This window comes from Patagioenas fasciata, chromosome 20 (assembly GCF_037038585.1).
Source record: "Patagioenas fasciata isolate bPatFas1 chromosome 20, bPatFas1.hap1, whole genome shotgun sequence".
In the NCBI taxonomy this organism is placed as follows: Eukaryota; Metazoa; Chordata; class Aves; order Columbiformes; family Columbidae; genus Patagioenas; species Patagioenas fasciata.
Window position 1 is genome coordinate 9,861,667 of NC_092539.1, and position 21,818 is coordinate 9,883,484.

Consider the following 21,818-nt stretch of genomic DNA (forward strand, 5'->3'; position numbering starts at 1 on the left):
GAATCCGGTCACGGGTGGAGCTGGAGGAGGGACGTGGGTAACTCGAGATGTGCTGGACCAGACCACACCGGACCAAAATAAACCTGGAGAGGTTACCGGCTCTCTCGAGCCCAGGGGTGTAAATGTGATGCCTGGATGAGGAGCTGGTGCCCAAATAAATGGCCTGAGCTCAGAGCCTGCAATGCCCAGGGCTCTGGGGGGTGTCACTGGGGCTCCAGCAGCATGGCCACTGGGTGCTCAGCTGCAGGTGGTTCATGCAGCAGCTGGTGCGATGCAAACCCCATGTCTTGGGGTCCTGCACCATTCTGCAGAACTGCTCCTTCCCCGGGGCTGTCAGAGGGAAGAGATGCGGCTCTCAAACAGGTTTCGTTAACGATGCCATCAGCAGTTGCCTAACGAGCTGTCCCGTGCAGTGCAGGAGCCGTGAGCAGGTCGGGCTGGTTCCACATCAGGGCTCTGGGCTCTGCCCCCGCGGTGCAAGCAGCGGCTGCAGAGGCTTCGCACTTAATTCTTGGCTTGGGCTGTGTGAAGGTCCCGGTGCAGGTGTGAGCGGCTGCCGGTAACCCTGGAAAAAACATTATCCAGGGAAGACTTGTAGCACTTATGCATGATGCGGTTACTTGGCTTTTATGAGTTGTGGCTTGGGCATAAACCACACTTATGTTGAAGTGAACCTCTATTTGTCCTCTGAGGAAGGGCCGCTCCACAGGCAATGCGTGCCCGGGAGTCCCGTACCCGCGGCAGCTCCCGTGTGCGTGGAGCTGGGTTGAATTATTCAGCTGCTCCTTGATGCTGCGACAGCCCTGGGGGGGCCGTGCTGACCCTGCTGCCTTTGGCCACGTGCCCGTCCCGTCCACAGGGCGGGTTTGGGACATCTCTCTGGATTTCTTGGCACCTGGGGTTAGATGTTTTGCTCTGTTCTCACTTGGTCTGTGCAGCAGCACAGCCCCAACCAGGGTGAGCTGGGGGCTGCTGGACCCCCACACGGCTCCTCTGTGAAGCGTGCAAGAAGACGAAGGCAGTTCAGACCCTTCTAAATCATCCTTCAAAGGACGCCAGCCGCCTATTTCCGTGCTGCTGGCTCCGTGTTGCAGCAGCTCTCCTCCATCTGTGTTTTCCTCTAGATAGGAGCTCGTTGCCAGGCTGCGTGCGATGAATCACGGGGTGCTCTCCGCATGTCCCCCCGTACGCCTCATTCCTCGCAGACCAGCATCTTCCTCCTCCGCTCGCGCAAACGCTCACCAAGAAAAGCAAAAATGCGCAATCCTCCCTGAAATCTGCGCTGTGGCCCCTGGGCGATCCGTCCCTGTCCCTCCTCTGCCCCCGCGCAGGCAGGAGGCAGCAGCTCTCTGCTCCAAACCCCTCTCAGGAGCATCGTGCCTGGCAGAGCCCATAAGCGGTGTAAGTGTCTTATATTTTAGTCCAGCGTGGGTGTTTGGGAGCGGGACGGTGCCTTTCCCCTCTGCACCCAGCACTGACCACGCAGCTCTGGCCACCATGGGTTTCCCCGGTGCCGTCGCTACCCAACCTAAGAAGTCGCTCAGATTTTCATGGGTTGCCATGGGCTGTATTTATAGCTTGACGTGCTAAAAATAAAAGCACCAAGTGTTGGGTTCCCTGATCGCAGCCTCAGGTCAGGAGGGACACCCAGAACGATGCCCCTGGGGCTGCTCCCACCAAGGGCTGAGAAAGTTCATTCCTTGGCTTGGAGCTGCTGCGGTGCTGAGCTGCACAGCTCCTGCTCAGCACGGGGCCTCGTGCGGGACTCACATCCCACTAAAAAGTTTCGTTCTGTCTCATCAGGCTCGATCGAAGGGAAGGTGTGAATGAGAGCGGACGGAGCGTCAGCACATCGGGCTGTGGTTTTCTGATGGTGCGTGATGGAGCCCGCACGGCACAGCTGCCAGCGTAGGTGCTGCCAGCAAAGGTGCTACCAAAATGCTCTGAAAAACATCTGGATGTGGAGTGTTTGTGTGTGATGGAGCCTAAACCCCCTGTGTACGTGCCCAGCTAATGCTTCTCCCTCTTCCTGACCAGTTCCCACTCTCCAGCTCCCACGGTGTGACGGTGCCAGCGCTGGGGAGCTGCCGATGTCTCCCAGGTGCAGGCAGGGTCCCCTGGGGCGATGTGCAGGTGACGAGGAGCCCAACATGCCCCCCTGAAGGTGACCTTCCCCCGGTTTGGGTGCCCAGCATGAAGGCAAAGCCAGTCATGGCAAGCGGTTCCTAAACCGGTTTCCATAATCTGGTTGTTGTGAACGGATTCAAGGCCCCAGAGCAGCAGAGGGGCCATAGGACCCTGTCTGCCCCGGGGGCTCCTCCTGCTCTGCCCCCACTGCCAGCACCGGGCAGCTCAGCGCTGACCCGTGGGGGAAATCCGGCATCTCCCCGCTCCCGACTCCATGGGTCTCCTGGAAAATGACCCAGGACCCAGCGAGACGCTGCCCTGGGGGGGCTGGATTCGGGTGTTTTCCCTGCGCAAAACCTTTCAGCTTTAACCAGTAAAACAAAACCGGGAACCTGAGCTCCCTGCATCGCCCTTGGCCCCTCCAGCCCCCGACCCCCTCCTCTGCGTCTCTGATGTCACTCAGAAACCAGCGTGACTCATTCGGCAGTTGCCGTGGCAACGCCGGTGATGCTGGGGAGCGCAGCGCTGCCCCGTTCCCCCCAGCCCTTCCCGGGGAGCGGAGGGGACCGAGCCCCCCGGCACTGAGCCCCGGGGACGTGCCATGGGCTCCCATGCCACCAGCTGCTGCCCACAGACCCCCAGGACCCCTGAGGCTGCGCAGATACCGTCGGCTGCCACCGGTAAATCAGCGCTGTCGGGATTTACCACCTGGGGGGGTTTCTGCCACGGGTCTTGTAGTGTCTGTGTGTCCTACTTGGCGCTCGGAGCCCCAGGGATTCAGGGCATCCTTTGCAGCATCCTCTTCTCTGTGTGCTCCCGGCAGCTCCAGGGGTCTTGTCACCCCAATTCCCAGGGCCATGGGGGGACACTGGCTGCTCTCAGCAGCTCTGAACCAAGGGGGCCTCGAGGTGCCGGGCAGGGACCGGCCTCAGCACGTGTGGGGACAGGATTGGTACAGCCTGGCACGTGTGGGCACCATCTGTGCCTGGGACACTGCGGTCACCCCGTCACAGCAGGATGTGACCCCATGAGCGAGGTGCCAACAGGGTTTGGTTCCCTGCTCAGTGTCTTTGGTTTTACAGGCCTCGAGTTCTTGCTGTAAACAGAACCTGGAAAAGCAGGATTGGGATGTTTCAATGACTCTAATTTGTACATTAACGTGTTTCTCTGGTGTTCAGGCTGGAAGGGACCCGGGGGGCGAGGAGGGCGGTGTTGGCTCTGAGGACAAGGCAAGGGGACAGGGCTGCTGGGGAGCGGGAACCAGGAGCTGCATCCAACCAGAGCAGCAGGAGCTGGAAATACTGAACAGGAATAAGTCAAAATGAGTCGAAATGCAGGGGAAAGCCACTGTCCTCCCAATACCTCCTGTCAGACCCCGCCGTGGTGGAATTAGATGAGCTCTGAGTTGCTTTTGAGGCAGTTTCTGCTCTTTAGAAACTCTCTGGGCTGAAGCCTTGCACATCAGTGTCACCTGGAGCGCATTGCAGTGCTGTCCCCTCAGCCCAGGGCTGCACGGTTTGTACTTATGGGGAGGGAAGACTGAAAACCTATAAGCGACAGCTCTTTCCTCAAAATACCCCCTGTATCTCCAGACCATAATGCAAACCTGCCAGAGGGAAAGGGAACGCCTGGGCTGGTCCATCCCCATGTCCACAGGTGATGCTGCAGCAGCTCCCGCCTCGCGCATCCCCGGGGGGACACGGAACAAGGCGGCCCCGCTGTGGTTCCCACGCGAACACCTCCCTCTGTGCGCTCAATGTAAAACATTCCGGTGAAATAACGATGTCGCAACACATTTTTGGAAAAGGTTGTTTGGAGACCGCTGTGAATTCCCAGAGGTAACGCTTAACAGCGGTTCGGGTGTTATTTTCGAGAACAACCACGAACCGGCTCACAGGGAGAGCGGAGGTTGTGTGTGGTAGACAGGATGGGGTTCATGGGGTGCTGAGGGTTTGTCCTGCTCCAGCCACAAACCCAATGGCGTTTATGGGGATGAAGATGCCGAGTACATTCAGTCTTATCCTCGGCTATTGGACCTCGCAAAGATGTTGTATTTTGGAATTCAATTAGATTTTCTTATTCATTTATTCTGCCTTCCAGTTATGTGTTGCTTTCCAATATTGTTTAAACAGTGGTGAAAAAGTTGGAGATAAGTCATTCTCTGCATGCTTACACATTTGTGGTAAATACAGTTTTGCTTCCTGAAGTGTTCAGATCAACAGTTCCCATTGAAATGGGTTCTGACTCAATACTACCCAAATCTGACTGCTAGAAAGATAAATCTCATTTGCTCATTAGTTAGATCATGGCAAGCCTCAGCCACCTTTCGGTGCTCAGCGGGCAGTCCCTGGGGTCGCTGTGGTTGGGGTTTGTTTAAGGAAGGATGAGGCACAGGGGAAATGCCCTGGGACCAAACCTCTGGTACAGAGCTCTCTCTGGAAAACCTGGTGGGCTGTAAATGCAATTGACCCGTCACCCTCCTAAACACAGTCTGGGGACTTTAAAAGTAAATAAGATTGTAGATAAAAATATCTTCCATGCTAGAACCTCTGGTGTTACTAATGCAGGCACTCAAAACCCACCAGAATGGAAATTGCTGCTGGTAACCGCAATCCCAGTGAGGGAGCATCCCCATCCCGCTCCCGGCGAGGAACCGGGGTGAGCGTCACCCTCCCGCCGGCAATAACAGAGCCATTAATTAATGCTTGTACAGCGCTTGGGAGATAAGCGCTAAATAGAAGCGTTATTTAAAACGCGATGGGGATCATCCCGACCCCTGCACACCGAGGCGGGGACGCCCCTCTCTGCAAGGCCAGTGTTCCCAGTTCATGCGTCCCCGGACCAGTTGGGTCCCGCGGTGCCGAGGGGCAGGAGCAGCCCTGGGGCAGCCCCACAAGCCCAATGGGAGTTGGAGGTGTGAGGCGGTACCTCCCCTGGCACCGTTTGATACACATCAGTCATTTCAAGCAAGGGGAAAAGAAATAAAATCTGAATAACTCATTGCACTCATCAGCATAATACCTGAATTACATGCACATTACCCTTGATACAAGCGCATGAATGGAGCCCTACTATCTGTACTTAACTTGTTTTCTTTATTTACATTAAAAGTATTGCTCATTGCATGCTGTTCCCCAATGCACGAGGCCATGCCACTGCATATTCCTCGCGAGTTACAGAACTGGATATACGTAATTACTGACAACAGCATTATGTGGTAGAAACTGTTCCCGTGGTGTCGGTAATCACGTCGAAGTGTCTGTTCTATTACCAAGAATAATATTCCGCTCTCTCCTCCTTGAGGCTGGCTGCATGGTGAACTGTCACAGCAAAATAGTCCGTACAAGGGAGAAAAAGACATGCTGAAGCTGTCAGAGCAGCGACTGAATGAGGAGTCCACCAGCCCCCTGCTTTCACCCCCACGTTATGGTGTCCCAGCTCTGTTCATTCAGGCAATATTTTAAATATCTTTTTGAACACATCTCTTTTTCTCTAGTGAACTTTTAGGAAGATGTAGCTTTTTTTAAGCTTTGCCTCATGCACTGGGGGATGCTAAAGGCTATGGGCATAGAGGTGACAGACTTCACGGAATCATAGAACAGTTTGTGTTGAAGGGACTGTCCCAGCTCCCCAGTCCCCCCTGCCATGAGCAGGGACATCTTCACCAGCTCAGGTTGCTCAGAGCCCCATCCAGCCTGGTCTGGGATGTCTCCAGGGATGGTTCATCCACCACCTCTCTGGGCAGCCTGGGCCGGGCTTTCACCACCCTCAGTGCACAAAATTCCTCCTCCTCCCACTGGTACCAGTGTCACCCGTGCAGTGACCTCGAGAAGCACCCGGGCTCTAAGTTGATCCCAGCCGGGGATATTAAGTGCTCAGCACCGGGGCAAGCAAGGTCCTGCAGAACTAAGCACTGGGAAGCAGATACAGCCGTGTTCAAAATTAGTGCAGGGTTGGAAATAGAGCTGTAAGGAGAGGGCTGCACTGCAAACACACGAGCTGCTCCTCGCTGCTCTGCTGGGGCCATCCTCAGCGATTCTGACCATCAGGGGGATTTTAACAGGGGAAAAAAATCCTGTTGATTCCTTCGGCTCTCCTCTCTCGCTGCTCCTGAGCGCAGGCAGGAGCTGTTGAGCAAGACTGAAGGCAAAGAACCTCTTCCCAGATAGAGCCACCACCTTCCCACGCTGCCCAAGGGGAGGGGTTGATGAGTGAGCGCTCCCGGCAATGCTGACGAGCGGCAGTTTGGTCCTGAAGGATCATAAACCAGCGCGAGACCTCAGTGGTTTCTCCTCGTCTGCTCTGCGGCGATGCTGCCCGGAGCAAACCCACCTGTGCGGGGTTGTGCTGTAGGACGGGGCTTTGGTAAACCTGACCTGGGCATGGGCAGCCTGCGAGGAGCTGGGGGACGGCAAAGCTCCCCCTTCCTGCTTGGAACTTCTGTTCCCAGAGAGAGGAAGAACGGAGGTGAAAGATGGGAAATCACCACTGTGGAAAGTCTGCTGAGTCCTCATGGAGGAAAGCAAGCAAAGCAGAAATCAGTGCCAAAACTCCCAAGTCATAGCCCCTTGCTCTGCTTTTTTCTTTCTGATTTTAGCACAAATTGCATGATGTGATGGGTAGAGATGTGGGACAGAGTCTGCTACAGGGACAGGTACAGGGAGACAGTGAAGTGCAGGCTTTCACACCAACAGATACGCGTTTCTCCATCATCTCCGGGTGCTTTTTGTAATGCAGAGGGAGAATCCCAGTTCCCTTTCCACCTGGAAGGTGATCGGTGCCACTGCTGGGTCAGCTCTTGCTTTCTCAACATACCCCATACGAGCTCAGTGTATAGCACGTTTACACTTCTACAGACTATACATTTAGATCTGATGTCCTTGGGATGACAAGGGACTGATATTCTCATTCTACATGTGGTTTTCCTACTGATAAATGAGACGTGGTGGAAGAAACTGAAATCCCAGGCATTCCTCCAGTATGGCAGAAAACAAGCATGTGGGTTTAACTTTGTTACATGTAATAGGTGTCGTGTTCGAATATGGCAATTTCTCAAAGGTATTACCTCCTAGTAATTAATGTCAGAGTTCTGTTGGAGACAAGTTGCGCAGTATGTGTCAGTTCGCATGCACACCCACTCTGAATGGTTTAAGGAATCCAGGGGACTGGGAGGAAAATTATTTTGTATAGAAAAGCAACATATTAACATTTTCCAGAAGAAAAGCCCTGAAGCATGTTTAGTGGTGAAGTACAGGAAAGAAACAAGTGGTACGCAAATTAAAGATGAATTTGCTACTGCCGCGTAAGGGAAAGTCATTTATTTTCTCATGCAAAAAGCAAACACATTTAGCAATCCGTGGGTGACCCTCCCAATTTAAATGCAGGCTTTTTATCTCCAGGACAATTTTGAGGATGCTGGTGTGGGATGGTGCCAAGTTCTTGGCAAACCACTTCAGCAGCAGCTACAAAGTTTCCCCAAACATCCACTTTAGGTTCCACTTAAGGACACGCAAATGCCCAAAGTATCAGAGTTTCGGGGTATTACCATAGAGGAAGAAGTGGTGCTTCATTTCCCATCAGACTGGAAGACAGTCCTATACTTTTTCTCCACAATGTTCATTTTCTTGAGTGAAATTTTCCCACTTTTTTATTCTGAGAGTTTCAGGGATCCAGGTAATACTTTTTGCAGGTGTAGTCTGCCACCCTCTTAAAACATATTTTGTTCCTAAGTGATTCTGGTAAGTTTAACAATAGGATCCATTCTTTATCTATAAGAAAAGTATGTCAGAGGAATAAGTAGGTCGGTTTTCTCCTGGTTGCACTTTCACCCTCACATACAGGTCACCTGCTCTGAGTCCAAGGCCGTTCTGTTTCTGTCGTCCATGTAATGCTGATCCACCACGTAAATGAGAACATTCTTCCTGAGTTTAAGGGGATTTGGATTGGGCCTTAATGCTTAATCTAAAAACAAGAGCAGCTTGTCATAACGGTAATGTCACAAAACCACAGCCTGGAAAAGCTGTATTGAAAACCAAAGTCTTCGAACAGAGATTATAAACCAAATAGCAACTACTTTAATTGCATACAATCATGGAACACGGAAGAGCGAGAGAGGCTGGAACAACCTTTGAACACCAGATTGTATTTCCTGATGTATTTCCTGAATGCCCTCTGCTTGCAGTTTGAAAAGATATAGGGAAATAATGGTGAATCTTAAGACAGACCCAAGTTAATCTTTAATGATTTTGAAACATTTATATAATCTACCAGTTACATGTAGCAAAAAATAATTTATGAGAATAGTAACAAAGAAAATTAGCTGGAATAAGGTCAGTCTGCTACCACTGTTGTGCAGCTAAACTTAAAATCACATTTTCAATACCTGGATACTAAGATCATTCATCTATCCAGTACAGGCATTAAAGGCTCGAGCATCTACTCACTTAACCATGTAACTTTGCTTTTCAAATGAGCCTTAAAACTCACTTGTCATGAGTTAATCTGCAGGATCCAGTTCTGATCCCAAACCTGCAAAGAACAACCCCCAACAGATTACAGCTGCCAAACACTTCTTGCTGTTGCCTATGGATCAGCACATAAACCAGATGAAGAAATTCTGTGTTTGCTAAGAAAAACACAAGAAGCGGGAGCCAGGCTTGTACCTGCAAACTGTCTTTGACATCTTTGGATCATGAGCAGCCATCATGTTGGGAGACATTATTGTAAGAACCTGAAGAAAAGCATCACTGACTATCAACCAAGGTGTGCTTGGCAGCAGAGGGAGATCTCAATCCTTCACGTCATTAAGCAAACATCTGGTTTTGCTACAGTGGAATTTATCCTGTACCTGAAGGTTTCCACAGCTGGTGATTTTTGTCAAGAGACAAAGTATTTTGGGTGTTTCTGTGCAACCCAGCATTCAAATGGAAGCCCAAGTGATGGTGATGTGGGGCTGTGAAGGAGCACATGGGGCTGCCAGGGCGGGGAAGGGAACAGGGGCTGGTGGTGCCAGAGCTCAGCCCCTGCAGAACCCCTGATCCCGCCGTTCTGCCTCCAGCTGGTTCCCCAAACCTGCGCAAACCCCATGTACCCCGCTGCGGGTTCCAGGACCAGGACTTGCCTGACCCATGGGATGGGGACGCAGCTCAAGCCACTCTTGTTGTTCACAGAATCACAAAATGTCAGGGATTGGAACCTCGAAAGCTCATCCAGTTCCAGTTTGCACCTATTGCCCTTTGACCTATCATTGGTTGTCACCGAGAAGAGCCTGGCTCCGTCCTCCTGACACTCATCCTTTCCATATTGATCCCCAGGAATGAGTCACCCCTCAGTCTCCTCTTCTCCAGCTCCAGAGCCCCAGCTCCCTCAGCCTTTCCTCACACGGGAGATGCTCCACTCCCTTCAGCATCTTGGTGGCTGCGCTGGACCCTCTCCAGCAGTTCCCTGTCCTTCTGGAACTGAGGGGCCGGTTAACCAGAAAGGCTTTTCTCTGCCACCGTCACGACTCCTTCATGGGGGACCCCGGTGCTCGGAAACCACACCCAGGGCCATGAAGCCACAGCACGGTGAAGCAGCTGGGCTCACACCGGGACCACTGCGGCCTGGGCAGGCCTGGGGCCTCTGCGCCTCCCCCGGGGCGCTGGGGCTGTCAGCGCTCACCGGCCCCCGGCAGCTCCACGTACCGGGCCGGGCCGGTTCCACCGCATACCCGGCGCTGCTCCCGGCGCTGCCCGGGCCCGGCGGGGCCGTGCGGGGCCAAGCGCTCCCCGTGCCGCGCCGGTCGGTCCCGTTGCCCCGGCAACCGTTGCCAAGCGAGGGCCGCGAGCGGCCGTGCCCCGCGCCTGCGCACTGCCGCCCCCTGCCCGCCGGTCCGGGCCTGGCGGCGCGCGCGGGAGCAGGCCCCGCCCCCTTTCCCGCCGAGCGCGCGCCGCCCCGGCCGGCCGGGAGAGGGGGAAGGGGGGGGACAGGGTGCGCGCGCGAGGCGGGCGCATGCGCGCGCGCGCGGCCCCGAGCGTTGGCAGCGCCGGCCCGACGGCGGCGGCGGCTCCGTCCGTCCGTCCCTCCCGGCCGCACCGGCCCCGGCCCGCCGAGCCTTCCCCTCCCCGCCTCTCGGCGCGCCGCCGGGCGCCGCGGCGGTACCCGCCCCCCTCTCCGCCCCGGCGATGAGGCAGCGGTAGCGCGGCAAGGTGAGGCGGCGGGGCCTGTAGGCCGCGCGGCGGGCGGGCGTGAGCGGGGAGCGGCGGCGGCGGCTCCCGTGTGCGGAGCTGCCTCCCGGCGCCGGGTGGGCTGCGCCCCTCTCCCTCCTCCTCCTCCTCCCTCTCCTCCTCCTCCTCCGGGGTGGGGGCGGGGATGCGGGCAGGGCCGCGGCGGGGAGGGGGAGCCGCCGTCCCCCTGCCCTCCCCCGGCACCGCGCGGTTTCCCGCCGCCCGGCGGGGCGAGCGCTGCGGGGCGGCGCGGGGATGGGGGTGCGGGCGAGAAACCTCTGCTGCTTCTCCCGGCCGAGGCGAGGGAAGGAGCCGCAGGTGCTGCCCCCGGGCCTGCCCCTGCCCCCGGCGCGGCCCCGCGGGGCGGGGGCGGTGCGGGCGGGGGCCGCGGTACCTCCCGCATTGTTCGGCGGAGCGGCGGCTGCGGGGGGCGAGCGGCGGAGGGGGCGCGGGGAGGGGGGCGGGAGCGCCCCAGCCCTTTCTTTATGGCAGCGGGCGGGCAGGTGCTGGGCTGCGCCTTTCTTGTGTGGCGAACGGCGGCGCGGAGCCTCGGCCGAGGGTTTTCAGCGAGCGCATCCCCGCCTTTCATCGAAAGGGATGCTCGCCCTGCGCTCGGGTGTCTTGATTGCCGAGTGGATTTTAAATTGCTAAATAAACCCTTCTGATAAAAATCCTGAAGGATGTCGGGCCTGTGGTGCTCAGCCCACCATATTGTGCCCCGTATAACGTGCCCGGGTGATTCATTCAGCCAACTCCTCTCCTGGATGGTTCTGAAAACGCACTGGGAGCGATAGCTCGTGTAAAAGTCACTGTCTTTTGTTTTTGTTTTAGATGGTGGATGTTGATGTTTGTGCGGGTGGAGATAGTACCAGAAGAAAAATGGATGCCCTGACAGATAGTGCGGTTGAGATTGTCCCTTTGGAGCTGTATGATTCAGCCAGAGCAAAAATAGCTGCTAATCTACAATGGATCTGTGCTAAAGCCTACGGAATAGGTAAGATGGCTTTTATCAGAAGTCATTCCTGGGTTTGTTCTTCCTTGTTCTGACTCCCCTGCTATTCCAGAAGTAATTGAATCAGGCTTAAATCACCTTTGTTTTAAAGAACAATATGACAGTCAGTTCTCTTGTAATGCTATATGTTTCCTGGTACCTTCAACAGGAATAATGGAATTGTATGAGATGCCCTGAATCAGCAAAGCTAATGGTGAACAGATTGTGAAGAATGCAAACCTCAAATGCGTGCAGGCCCTGGGTCCCTCCGGGCCGCAAAGGCTTTGATGGGCTTCCTCTGGTCACCTTGGCCAACGGGTGGTGGCACCTTGATACCCTTTGCATGCTCACTTAGGACTATTTATTATTTTTGGTCGAATTGTGGTTTTGGTTTCAAAATGAACTAAAAAGCCATCCATTTATGATCAGCAGCATTCTTTTATGTAAAAGAAATGTTGAGTGAACAGGTACAGTTAGTGCGACACTGTGACACTAAACAGCAGGTTGCAGGTGATAGAGTTGTTCTTCTCGCCCCGACGTTGTCATAAACGTTGATGGTCAAATATGGAAAAGTAAAGATTCTTGGAATATCCTTTGTACAGTATTTTTGTGGCATCTCTTGAAATTTGCTTTTTTGTTTTGAACTAGATCTGTCTGTTCTGAATTACTGTTACTAGATACATCTTGAAGTAGCTTCACTATGAAGAAGTATGATGGAGTACTTGTGGGTTTTGTTTATCCGTAACAAAACATATAATAAAATAAGGTACAGAATCTTGTTTTGGAAAATGAGGTAGCCCTGTTAATCTAAGTCTAATTCGCCAAACTCATAATATGCTTAATGGATTAGCACTAGCTTACTTTGTGACAAGGCTGAAGAAAAGCAGTCCATTCCTGCAGTTTAATATTAATCCTTGTTGGAATATTTTTCTAAATTATTTTGCTTTTTTAGTATTTCCACTTCTGTCAGTGTTCTTAATGATTGTGGGGGGAAATAGAAAATCATGGGTTTGTAATATTTAATATTAGTGAAGGTATTTGATTATGAGCAACAAGAGACAATAGCATTTGTCAGATGACATTTAAAAATGTGGGAATTTTGGGGGGGTGTTAGTAAAACATTGATAACTAAAAAGGAACCTTTCCTCATGTAAATATTTTTCAGTTGCTGGAATTGTTTGTGACGTTTCCTGAGGATTTTTTAGTGATCAGAGATAAAATGGATATTCTAGACGTGGAGATGTGCTATTTATATTATGACTTTGTTTCAAAAGAAAGCTAATCCTAAATTAGCCTTGGCTGGCGTGGATCCTGCGCTGCAGAGGAGCTTCGTGTTCTCCTGGTTCTTGGTGGCGTCTTCTGGGGCTCCAGAACTTGGGGTTGTATCCGTACAGTTTGGACCAGTTAATGGATTAACAGCAAGTCTGTTCATACCCTTGACAATGAGGACTTATGTTGAATATAAATTTGACTTTAACTAAAAACTTTGGAAAAGAAACCCTCCTTTTGTGATGATAACGACGTGATCTCTAGTGTAGAGAAAGCCATAGCAGCGTTTGCCAGTTTTTCTGCTTGGATTTAGGCTCGTTCTGATTATATTTTAAAAGAAGTGCCATAAACAGTAGGAAGGAGTCTTTTTGTTGTGGCTTTTGTTGTTACGTTGGTTAGCTCCAGCGAGCAAGGGGTTTTGTGGGTATCTTGGCAGGACCGTGACCCATGGAAATCGAGTTTGATGTTTGAAATGGCTCCTGCAAGGCGTTGTCACACGGTAACCGCGACTTGTGGAATAGCATTGCAAAACACTTAGAAATTTATAAGCCTCTTTAATTCGTTGAGAGATGGGTTTTAAAAGGTTTCCTATGTGATTATCGTTTTGAATAATATTTGAGCTTAAACATTACTTGTTGTGTCTCAGGGTTTTCTTTTTGTCTTAAGATATTGGATGTTGTTCAATGGGTCTTGGGCGGCTACCAAACCATTGTGAACTTGTTATATAAAATATCGCTATGTAGATATCCGTTTTTGGCGGCTTTTTGTTGTTATTTTAGACTTAGTTTTGGCCAGTTTGTTGGGGAAAAAAATGCTTTTCTGTTGATAATTTTAGAACAGTCTTATGTTCTGGAGTAATTCTTATCTGGTGGGGTTTCCGTTACGTTTTCAATCATCATGATTATAATGCTGAAATTTAGATATGGAAGGTCTATATGGAAGCTTTTCAGTGTTGCAGCTTGCTGTGAGCGAGTGGGTTGTTTGCCACCCTTTCCATAACAAAAGTTGTTAAAATAGTTTGTAAAATTTGGGGTTTTTTTCCAAATGAACTTGGTGGATTTTACTTATTTATTAGAGCTCGGAGCTTTACATAGTTTCCAGGCTGAATGCTAACGAGACCTTTGGCAAGGGACAGGCAGGAGAGCCAAGAACTAAGGTGCATTGTAGGGGAGGTGCAATTTGTGGCTCTTTTTGTCTTTGAAATACTTGACGCTTACCTGTTAAGTAAGGTTTTACAGCACTGGAACAGCTCCCACAGGTACTGGCTGGGGGGGCAGTATGAGGTGTTTCCTGGGCTAAATTACCCAGATCCCTGGGTTCCCTGCTCTTTGTCAGCTTGCTTAGGTCCACACTGAAAATATTTGTTAAGACAGCTGTTGTGTTTTGCAAATATTCAGTAGTTAAACATTTGTTTCTTTAATAATACCTGTTTCATAAACATCGAATGTTACTTGTGTGAAGTTTACAGGGGTTAAGAATGCCATAATTATTATTTTGTCTCTTCTGCTTCATGCAGGATTGTGGCTTTGTGCTTGATCAAAAGATACGGTAATGAGAGCGCAGTCACTCTCACCAGCAGGATACAGTCTTCAGCTTGGTTTTTTTGTGCCTGCTGTATGCAAATGTTCATGTGTAATATTATAGATCACTTACGAAGTTCATAACACAGTTCTGTAATGAGAACCAACAAAGAATGTTTTTATTGTAATGCAGGTGGTCTTAGTTGCTTAGAATGTGGAGCTTCTGCTCAGGATTGGACCTCAGGACATCCATAGGGTACTAAATAATTCTGTGATCAGATACCGATACTAGTGAAATCCACTCACAATTTGAATAAGGTTCGGTCTGTTTACCGTGGTGCTTTGGCTCTCTTTCCATGGGAAACCAGTTCTTCGTGCTTCTGGAGGTAAAATAAGATCTGGGGTGTATCCACTTCCCTGGTTCAAGGGATCAGCCCAATTGGTTCAGATTGCTGCATTTTTCTTTATCAATTCATAATCAGGTCATCATCTCGGTCAGATTTTTGTGAGATGATAAAGAAATGGTCCCTACCCTTAAAGCGAGGAGAGTCTGGCAATAATTGTCCTTCTGACAGTTGTCACAAGTGAAGTTATTTTTGTAATCCTGTAAACTGTGTTGTACACAAAGATTTATGCTTGGAACTGACAGATTTTTGAGAGCTTGGAACTCATTGATATGATGGAACAGACCAAGAGAATTGCTTCACGTGAAATGATGGTGTTTGCAAGCTTTTTGATAATCACAGAATCCCAGAATGTCAGGGGTTGGAAGAGACTGGAAAGCTCATCCAGTGCAATCCCCCCATGGAGCAGGAACACCCAGCTGAGGTTCCACAGGAAGGGGTCCAGGCGGGTTTGAATGTCTGCAGAGAAGGAGACTCCACAACCTCCCTGGGCAGCCTGGGCCAGGCTCTGACACCCTCACTGGGAAGAAGTTTCTTCTCAAATTTAAGTGGAACCTCCTGTGTTCCAGTTTGAACCCATTACCCCTTGTCCTATCATTGGTTGTCACCGAGAAGAGCCTGGCTCCATCCTCCTGACACTCACCCTTTAGATATCTGTGAACATTAATGAGGTCACCCCTCAGTCTCCTCCAGCTCCAGAGCCCCAGCTCCCTCAGCCTTTCCTCACACGGGAGATGCTCCACTCCCTTCAGCATCTTTGTTACCCTGCTCTGGACTCTCTCCAGCAGTTCCCTGTCCTTCTGGAACTGAGGGGCCACAACTGGACACAATATTCCAGGTGTGGTCTCCCCAGGGCAGAGCAGAGGGGCAGGAGAACCTCTCTGATCTACTGACCACCCCCTTCTAACCCACCCCAGGTACCATTGGCCTTCCTGGCCACAAGGGCCCAGTGCTGGCTCATGGTCACCCTGCTGTCCCCAGGACCCCCAGGTCCCTTTCCCCTACACTGCTCTCTAATAGGTCATTCCCTAACTTATACTGGAACCTGGGGTTGTTCCTGCCCAGATTCAAGACTCTACACTTGCCCTTGTTCTATTTCGTTACATTTTTCCCACCCAACTCTCCAGCCTGTCCAGGTCTCTGGATGGCAGCACAGCTTCCAGTGTCAGCCACACCTCCCAGCTTGGTGTCATAATGTGCAACAGTGACATAAAAAAGGACATGGTTTAATTATTTTTGGTTTGCTTTGCTAGGATTTGTTAAACTGCTCAAGCAGAAATTTTTGTAGCTATAGCTTACAAGTTAATTGCTCAGAAGTTAATTTTTCAGGTTGATTTTTCCAAATTTCAAAGCAATAAATGTGTGAAAAATACAGGTTTTAATAAACTGAATTTTTCCAGCATCTAAGTTCAGTTATAGGTCATGAAAGTAAAGTGCTGAAGAAGATGCTTATAGGAAGTGGGACTTGGGAAACGGGGACATTTTCTTCCAAAGAGCATCGACACCTTCTGTGGTGAGACAGGCAGGGAGCGCCTGACACCTGGGGTTTGCAGGATCCCTAAAAACTGGGGAGGAAACCATCCCTAACACTGATGGCTACTTGTGTGTCCATTGTGTGTCATTTAAATTAGCAGTCGGTTAACTCTGGTGTATAATTGTTCTAAAACTGGCAACGTATTTCTGAGATTTTTGGCAATGTGTCTGCTTTGACATTTTGAAGCAGGGGGGTTGGAGACCTGGATGCTGCACATGGTTTATGTGTCATTATACTACAGATAAGAACAATTAGCAGAGATGTGAGGATAAGACAGGTCTCTCCTACTGCTCCTTCAGATGTGTATTTAGAATACTGAAGATATCTCAAATTAAAGCCCATTTTTGCCTGTGGCTGTTGGGAAGGCTGGGCCTGGTCACCTCTCTGCAGGGCCAGGTGTTCCTACCAAAACCCTCATCGAAGTCCTTCAGATTTCAGACATTCTCAATTTGCATTTATTTTGTTTTGTTTTAAAAAAGCCTGTAAAGTTTGGATTGCTGCTTATGCCCTCTCCAGAAATGTACTATTTCATTAATATTTTATGAGCTTGGATTCTATTATTTCCTTTCACAAATAACTTTTGTAAAAAGCAATGTATCTTGGGTTGTTCAAGGTGTAGTTGCTTGTAATGAAGCTCAAATGTTGAATTACACGAGCTGCTTTATGTTTTAGGGTTTGGATCAGTCTTTAGAAATGGAGCTCTAGTTCTCCTGGAAACAGCAATGGCCATTAAATGGAAGTAGCTTTCAACAGCCTTTGATTTGAGGTCTAATGTTAAGAAGATTAAAAATATTGTAATAAATGGGTACCCACATTAGCACATGCTAATTATGTAGTGCAGAGAGGTTTTATGTATCTCTTCCAACCATCTTCAGTGTATAGTCCATATATCACAGCATTCAATGTCACATAAAGGAAGAATATTCATCCAAATTTCTAAAAACTTCAAAAAGCTGCTGATTTGGAAGAGCAGGGGCAGTACCGTGTGGCTATCAGAGGGGCTTTTACAGCAACATTGGTTTGCTGCCTATTTGTATTTGAGATATACAGTCATGTAGTTGATAACGTTCTATCTGGGCTTCTCTTTACAAACATTAAATGCTCTGCAGTGCACAAATACCGTGTGGCTTATTTTGTAGTTCAAATATATGCTGTGGGCAGGAGCTTTTTTGAATGGGGAAATGTAATTATTCTGGAAATGAGCTGAATGAAGAGTAAATATGCTGCCAAATTAATAATTCTTTCAAGTGTAGATGTATATATTTAAAATGAACTACTGAAGTGACTTCGGGGGGAGAACTTGAGAGTGACTGGGTGGGATAGGATAGTTTTGTGTTTGGGAATTCGGAAATGTCTGACTTCTATTACAACACACTTGAGGCTAGAAAACATTTCTCCTGGAGTTGAAGACTCATTATTACTGCTAGGCTGTTATGAAGATCAATAGCTTCCAGGATTAACGAACAGGAGTATTTATTTGCGAAATATCAATTTTTAACGTGTTTTATATCTAAACAGTAATATCAAGAGCATACCCTTCCACGTTGAGCTGCTGTAGTCAGTTGCCATTGGCCTGGTGTTGTACAACTTGTAGCGCTGCTGGTACTTGACCCAGCAGCCTGTGGGTTGGAAACGTGTTAGATGGGAATATCAGCTGGTGTTGGTGCCTTTCAGCTGGGAAGCTGTGCAAGGGTTTGGAAACTGGGGGCAAGAAGTGGTGTGCGAGGGTGAAGTGCTAATTGTAACTTGTGTGTAAATTACTACACTCAGCACTTGCGTTCGGTTTGCTAGATCATAAGATGACTTGTGGAAATCGTGCCGTTCCAAAAAAAAAGTTAATTTTAGACTTGGTTTAAAATCCATGTTGAAGCCAAATCCAAGTTTTGCTTCATAGGCTTTAATTTTTATATAAAGGCTGAGAAGCCGCAATAGCTTGTTCAACACTCTTATCTTCAACCACATAGACAATCGCTTCACTGGAGTCTCAGTTGTTTTGCAGGCTGTTTGTGAAATGCTGAAGGCTTTTGTCAGATATTTCAGTCTTTCTGTGGACTTTGGCAATTTAGAACCAAGAATTAGTGACCTAATTTTCTTTTTTTCAATTTGAGAATGTTTGCCCAGCCCCTCTTGGTGCCTGAGCGTTGCAGTCATTTAATCGCTGTGCACAGATGTGCTGGGATATTGCTGAAGTAGCTGTAAATTTTGCTTTGAAGATACATATATATACGTACACTTTGCCCTTCTGATACACTGAGCATTTTAGCCTGTGATCTGAGTACATGATGTATAGTTCCAAATTAAAGTACTAATAATATGCAGTAATTGGTGGAGGTGATCGTGTATCGTTCTGGTTAAACTGCGTCTTATTCAAGGAAACAGCTGGAGCTGCGTAGCAGGCACTGGGACTTTAGTCCACATCGAAGTGCTTTCTTGAGAAGGACTCCAGTATCTTGAGAAAGCTAACTGGTGATGTGTAGGATTTTAATTGATGTATATGGTGGGAGCCAATTATTAATATATATGCTTTACTTAATTAAAAATTTAAGCACAAAGACCTGTTGAAAACAATTTACGACATGCATTTACAACTTAATTACATTCAGTATTTTTCGTGCTTGATTTAATTTTGTTGTTCTTTCGCACGCTATCTTTGAAAGCAAAAATATATATTTCGTTTATAACCGATGCCACTTACTGCTGCCCCTTGTTGAAACTTTTCTTTGTTGTTTCAGACAACGTCCCCGAGGAGCTGAAGGACCCGTTCTACATCGATCAGTACGAGCAAGAGCACATCAAGCCGCCCGTGATCAAGCTGCTGCTGTCCAGCGAGCTGTACTGCCGCGTCTGCAGCCTCATCCTCAAGGCGGATCAGGTGGCGGCTCTGCAGGGCCACCAGTCCGTCATCCAGGCTCTGTCCCGCAAGGGCATTTACGTCATGGAGAGCGACGATACACCTGTGTCTGAATCTGATCTGGGCTGCGCACCAATCAAAATGGTTAGCTTAATTAAATCCACCTAATGATCTTTTTATTTAACAGTATTTAAAATCATTAATAGAACCAAGATCGTCTCATTTCTAGGTCACTAAACTCAGGAATTTTTACCTTTAAATACAGTTGGAATAGATATCTTTTTTCTTGAAGGATTTTGTTTTCCAGTACTCACTGTTTTCTTCTCTCAGAGCTCTCATATGGCGATGATCGATGCTCTTATGATGGCCTACACTGTCGAAATGATCAGCATTGAAAAGGTGGTTGCCAGCGTCAAGCGTTTCTCTACATTCAGTGCCTCAAAAGAACTGCCCTATGATTTGGAGGATGCAATGGTTTTCTGGATTAACAAGGTAAAACTGACGTGGAGAAAAGTGTGCCTGTTTGTCACCTTTCAGATTTGTAAGAAGGCTCTGATGAATGTCTGCCTTCCATCTCTCTTACCTGTACACTTCTAGAGTGTTTTCCACTTCAGATGAAGAGAACTGTTTTAATTACTGTGTTGTTACCTCAAGTCCAATGGTAGTTGGGCATAATATCCTCCTAATCCAGTTTATTTTTAATGATATTTAACTCCCTTATTGCTGCAGCATATTCTAATTTCATCTTGCTTGGCTTCCCAGTGTTTCCATATGGATTGGGAAAGAGAACCAGCTAGCAGGGAAATGCAGTTTCTTAGGCATGCTGTAATAAAGCTGATAAATTTTTCAAGGCAAGAAGAAAGAGAAAAACTTGGCTTGTGAAACATATTCAGATGTATTTTAATCTTTTCTATGCTGTGCCCTTTTAGGTGAACCTTAAAATGAGGGAGATAACGGAGAAGGAGATTAAATTAAAACAGCAACTAATGGAAAGCCCAGGACACCAAAAGGTAAAACACATTTGTCTTCATTTGTGCTTTTGCGTATTACTGATTAGTGGATTAAAATACAAATATCCCAGTGTTTTCTTTGTCAGAGAGATGTGAGGCATCCAGTCCTCAAAACTCCTGACATTTTGTGCATGCAGTTGGTTTTGTGTCCGTCGTCAGGGCCCTTCCTCACCTGTCAAGCCCACTGATATTTTCTGACTTCCATTAAGTTTCAGTTGTATTAAAATAACTTGTTTCAACTTAAAATAACTTTACGTGGGTAAATATGACTCAGCTTTCACAGCACAAAATATATGTTCTATATTTTGGAAGTCTTGGGGCGTATTCGTTTTGTATGTGTTAATTGTCTAATGTATATTCAGAGGCTTTATTCAAGTTCTATCTAGTAAGCGTAGTCTTGGCATTCAAATGTTATATGTGTGTGTTTGTGGTTTTTTCCACCTTTTTTCCCTTGAAATGATATCACAATGCACTAACACTGCAAAATACAGTGCACTTTCATTTCTGGAGAGTGTAAAGTAGATCTCTCTCGAACACGGTGTGTCAGCTGTCTGAGCTCCCAATTTATCCTTTACTGAAGCCTTAAGAAGAATTGCTCTGTTCTTTCCTCAAACTGGCATTGCTTAGCAAAGGGGATAAAAGTCTGATGTATGAACAAGGCACAATTGTTAAACTTTCCTGTTAGTGGCAAATGCTTTTTATGTAAAATAATATCCTGCAACAAAACGGGGCTCAAGAGCTGCTTAATTTACAAGTTGATGCTTGGTCTGAAGGCCTTAACTATTCTACTCTCTGTTAACTTTTGGTCTAGTTTTAATATTTTAAAATCTGAATTTCTGGGCTACAACCCCTCTAAAATATGAAAGTGTTTCTTGCTGAAGTGCATTTAAGTGTTACTGCTTTTAACTTGCATTGCTGATGTTCCTTTCCTATTCCTGCGTTCCTTTCCTTGCTTCCTGAGCAGTCTCCTTCCAAATGGTATTGGAAATTAGTACCTGTAAGTCAACTACTTTTACACCAGTTGTCATCCACCAAATCATGGCTGTTTAAATTTCTTCAGAGTGTTTGCTTCCATTACAGTGCTTCTTAGGCTGTCTTTGAAAAAACAAACCTGTGTAAGCTTTTGGATCATCAGGCTTAGTTTTCATAACATGATTTCTGCATACTGTACAGCATACAGCATAATCACTTCACAGCATTTCAAAATCGTTTCCTCAGTGCAGGAGTAGCAGCAAAAAAACCCTAGAAAATTAACAGCAGTTGAAATGGTTACATGTATTATTTTTGTTGTAAATGGGGAATTGATCACAGCATTAAGGTGAGAGAAAAGCCGGGCCGTTTAAATAGTTGTTTAAGCTTTGAAACTGTAGATAAGACACCCAGATGTTTGCGGGAGTTCGCGCTGCTCTTACAGCTGCTCTTACAGCTCTTGTTCCTACCCAGATGCAAGACTCCACACTCTTACACCTGCTCTTGCTCAGGTTTTTAAATCGATCAAAACCACAACACCGTTATTTGTTGAGGTGGGGTTAGAAGATTTGACAAACCAGTTTGGATCCCTTATGACAGTTGGTGAATTAATGAGAGTGGAGCTAAGAGGAAAGACAGAATGAATATTTTGCCTGTCAGAACCAAATACTTATTTATGGCCAAGTGTGAAAACAGAATATCAATTCCATTATATATATATAAAAGAATAAAATGGTACTTCTAGTATAGAAGCCTGCTTTCTTTTGATTTGTCTTTGAATAATCACCATGGTGTATCTCACTGTTTCTTTCTGTGTAAGCCTGATCTGATGCATGCCATATCGCACTGCATGCTGGAACCAGTGGAGTATGCTCGTGTGGTACAGTATGATTCACATTCCATTGCATAGTGTGGAGTACTCCAGGCTGGGGAAAAAAA

The 21,818-nt window shown here is 48.1% G+C and overlaps 1 protein-coding gene across 4 annotated transcripts in view; it reads left to right on the forward strand.

Annotated features, from left to right (window-relative positions):
• The first annotated feature begins 2,655 nt into the window (after positions 1 to 2,655).
• Positions 2,656 to 21,818, forward strand: part of CAMSAP1 (calmodulin regulated spectrin associated protein 1) — a 30,108-nt gene continuing 10,945 nt past the window's right edge. Inside the window, exons 1-6 of one of the 4 annotated variants that reach the window (XM_065853756.2) lie at positions 2,656 to 2,807; positions 11,163 to 11,325; positions 18,782 to 19,044; positions 19,231 to 19,392; positions 19,830 to 19,910; positions 20,875 to 20,907. In XM_065853756.2, coding sequence (XP_065709828.1) covers positions 2,739 to 2,807; positions 11,163 to 11,325; positions 18,782 to 19,044; positions 19,231 to 19,392; positions 19,830 to 19,910; positions 20,875 to 20,907 — 771 coding nt within the window. In that variant the 5' untranslated portion in view covers positions 2,656 to 2,738. Of the gene's footprint in view, positions 2,808 to 10,152; positions 10,314 to 10,505; positions 10,650 to 11,162; positions 11,326 to 18,781; positions 19,045 to 19,230; positions 19,393 to 19,829; positions 19,911 to 20,874; positions 20,908 to 21,818 lie in introns of those variants that run through there. The other 3 variants (XM_065853755.2, XM_065853753.2, XM_065853754.2) reach the window with 3 other exon arrangements.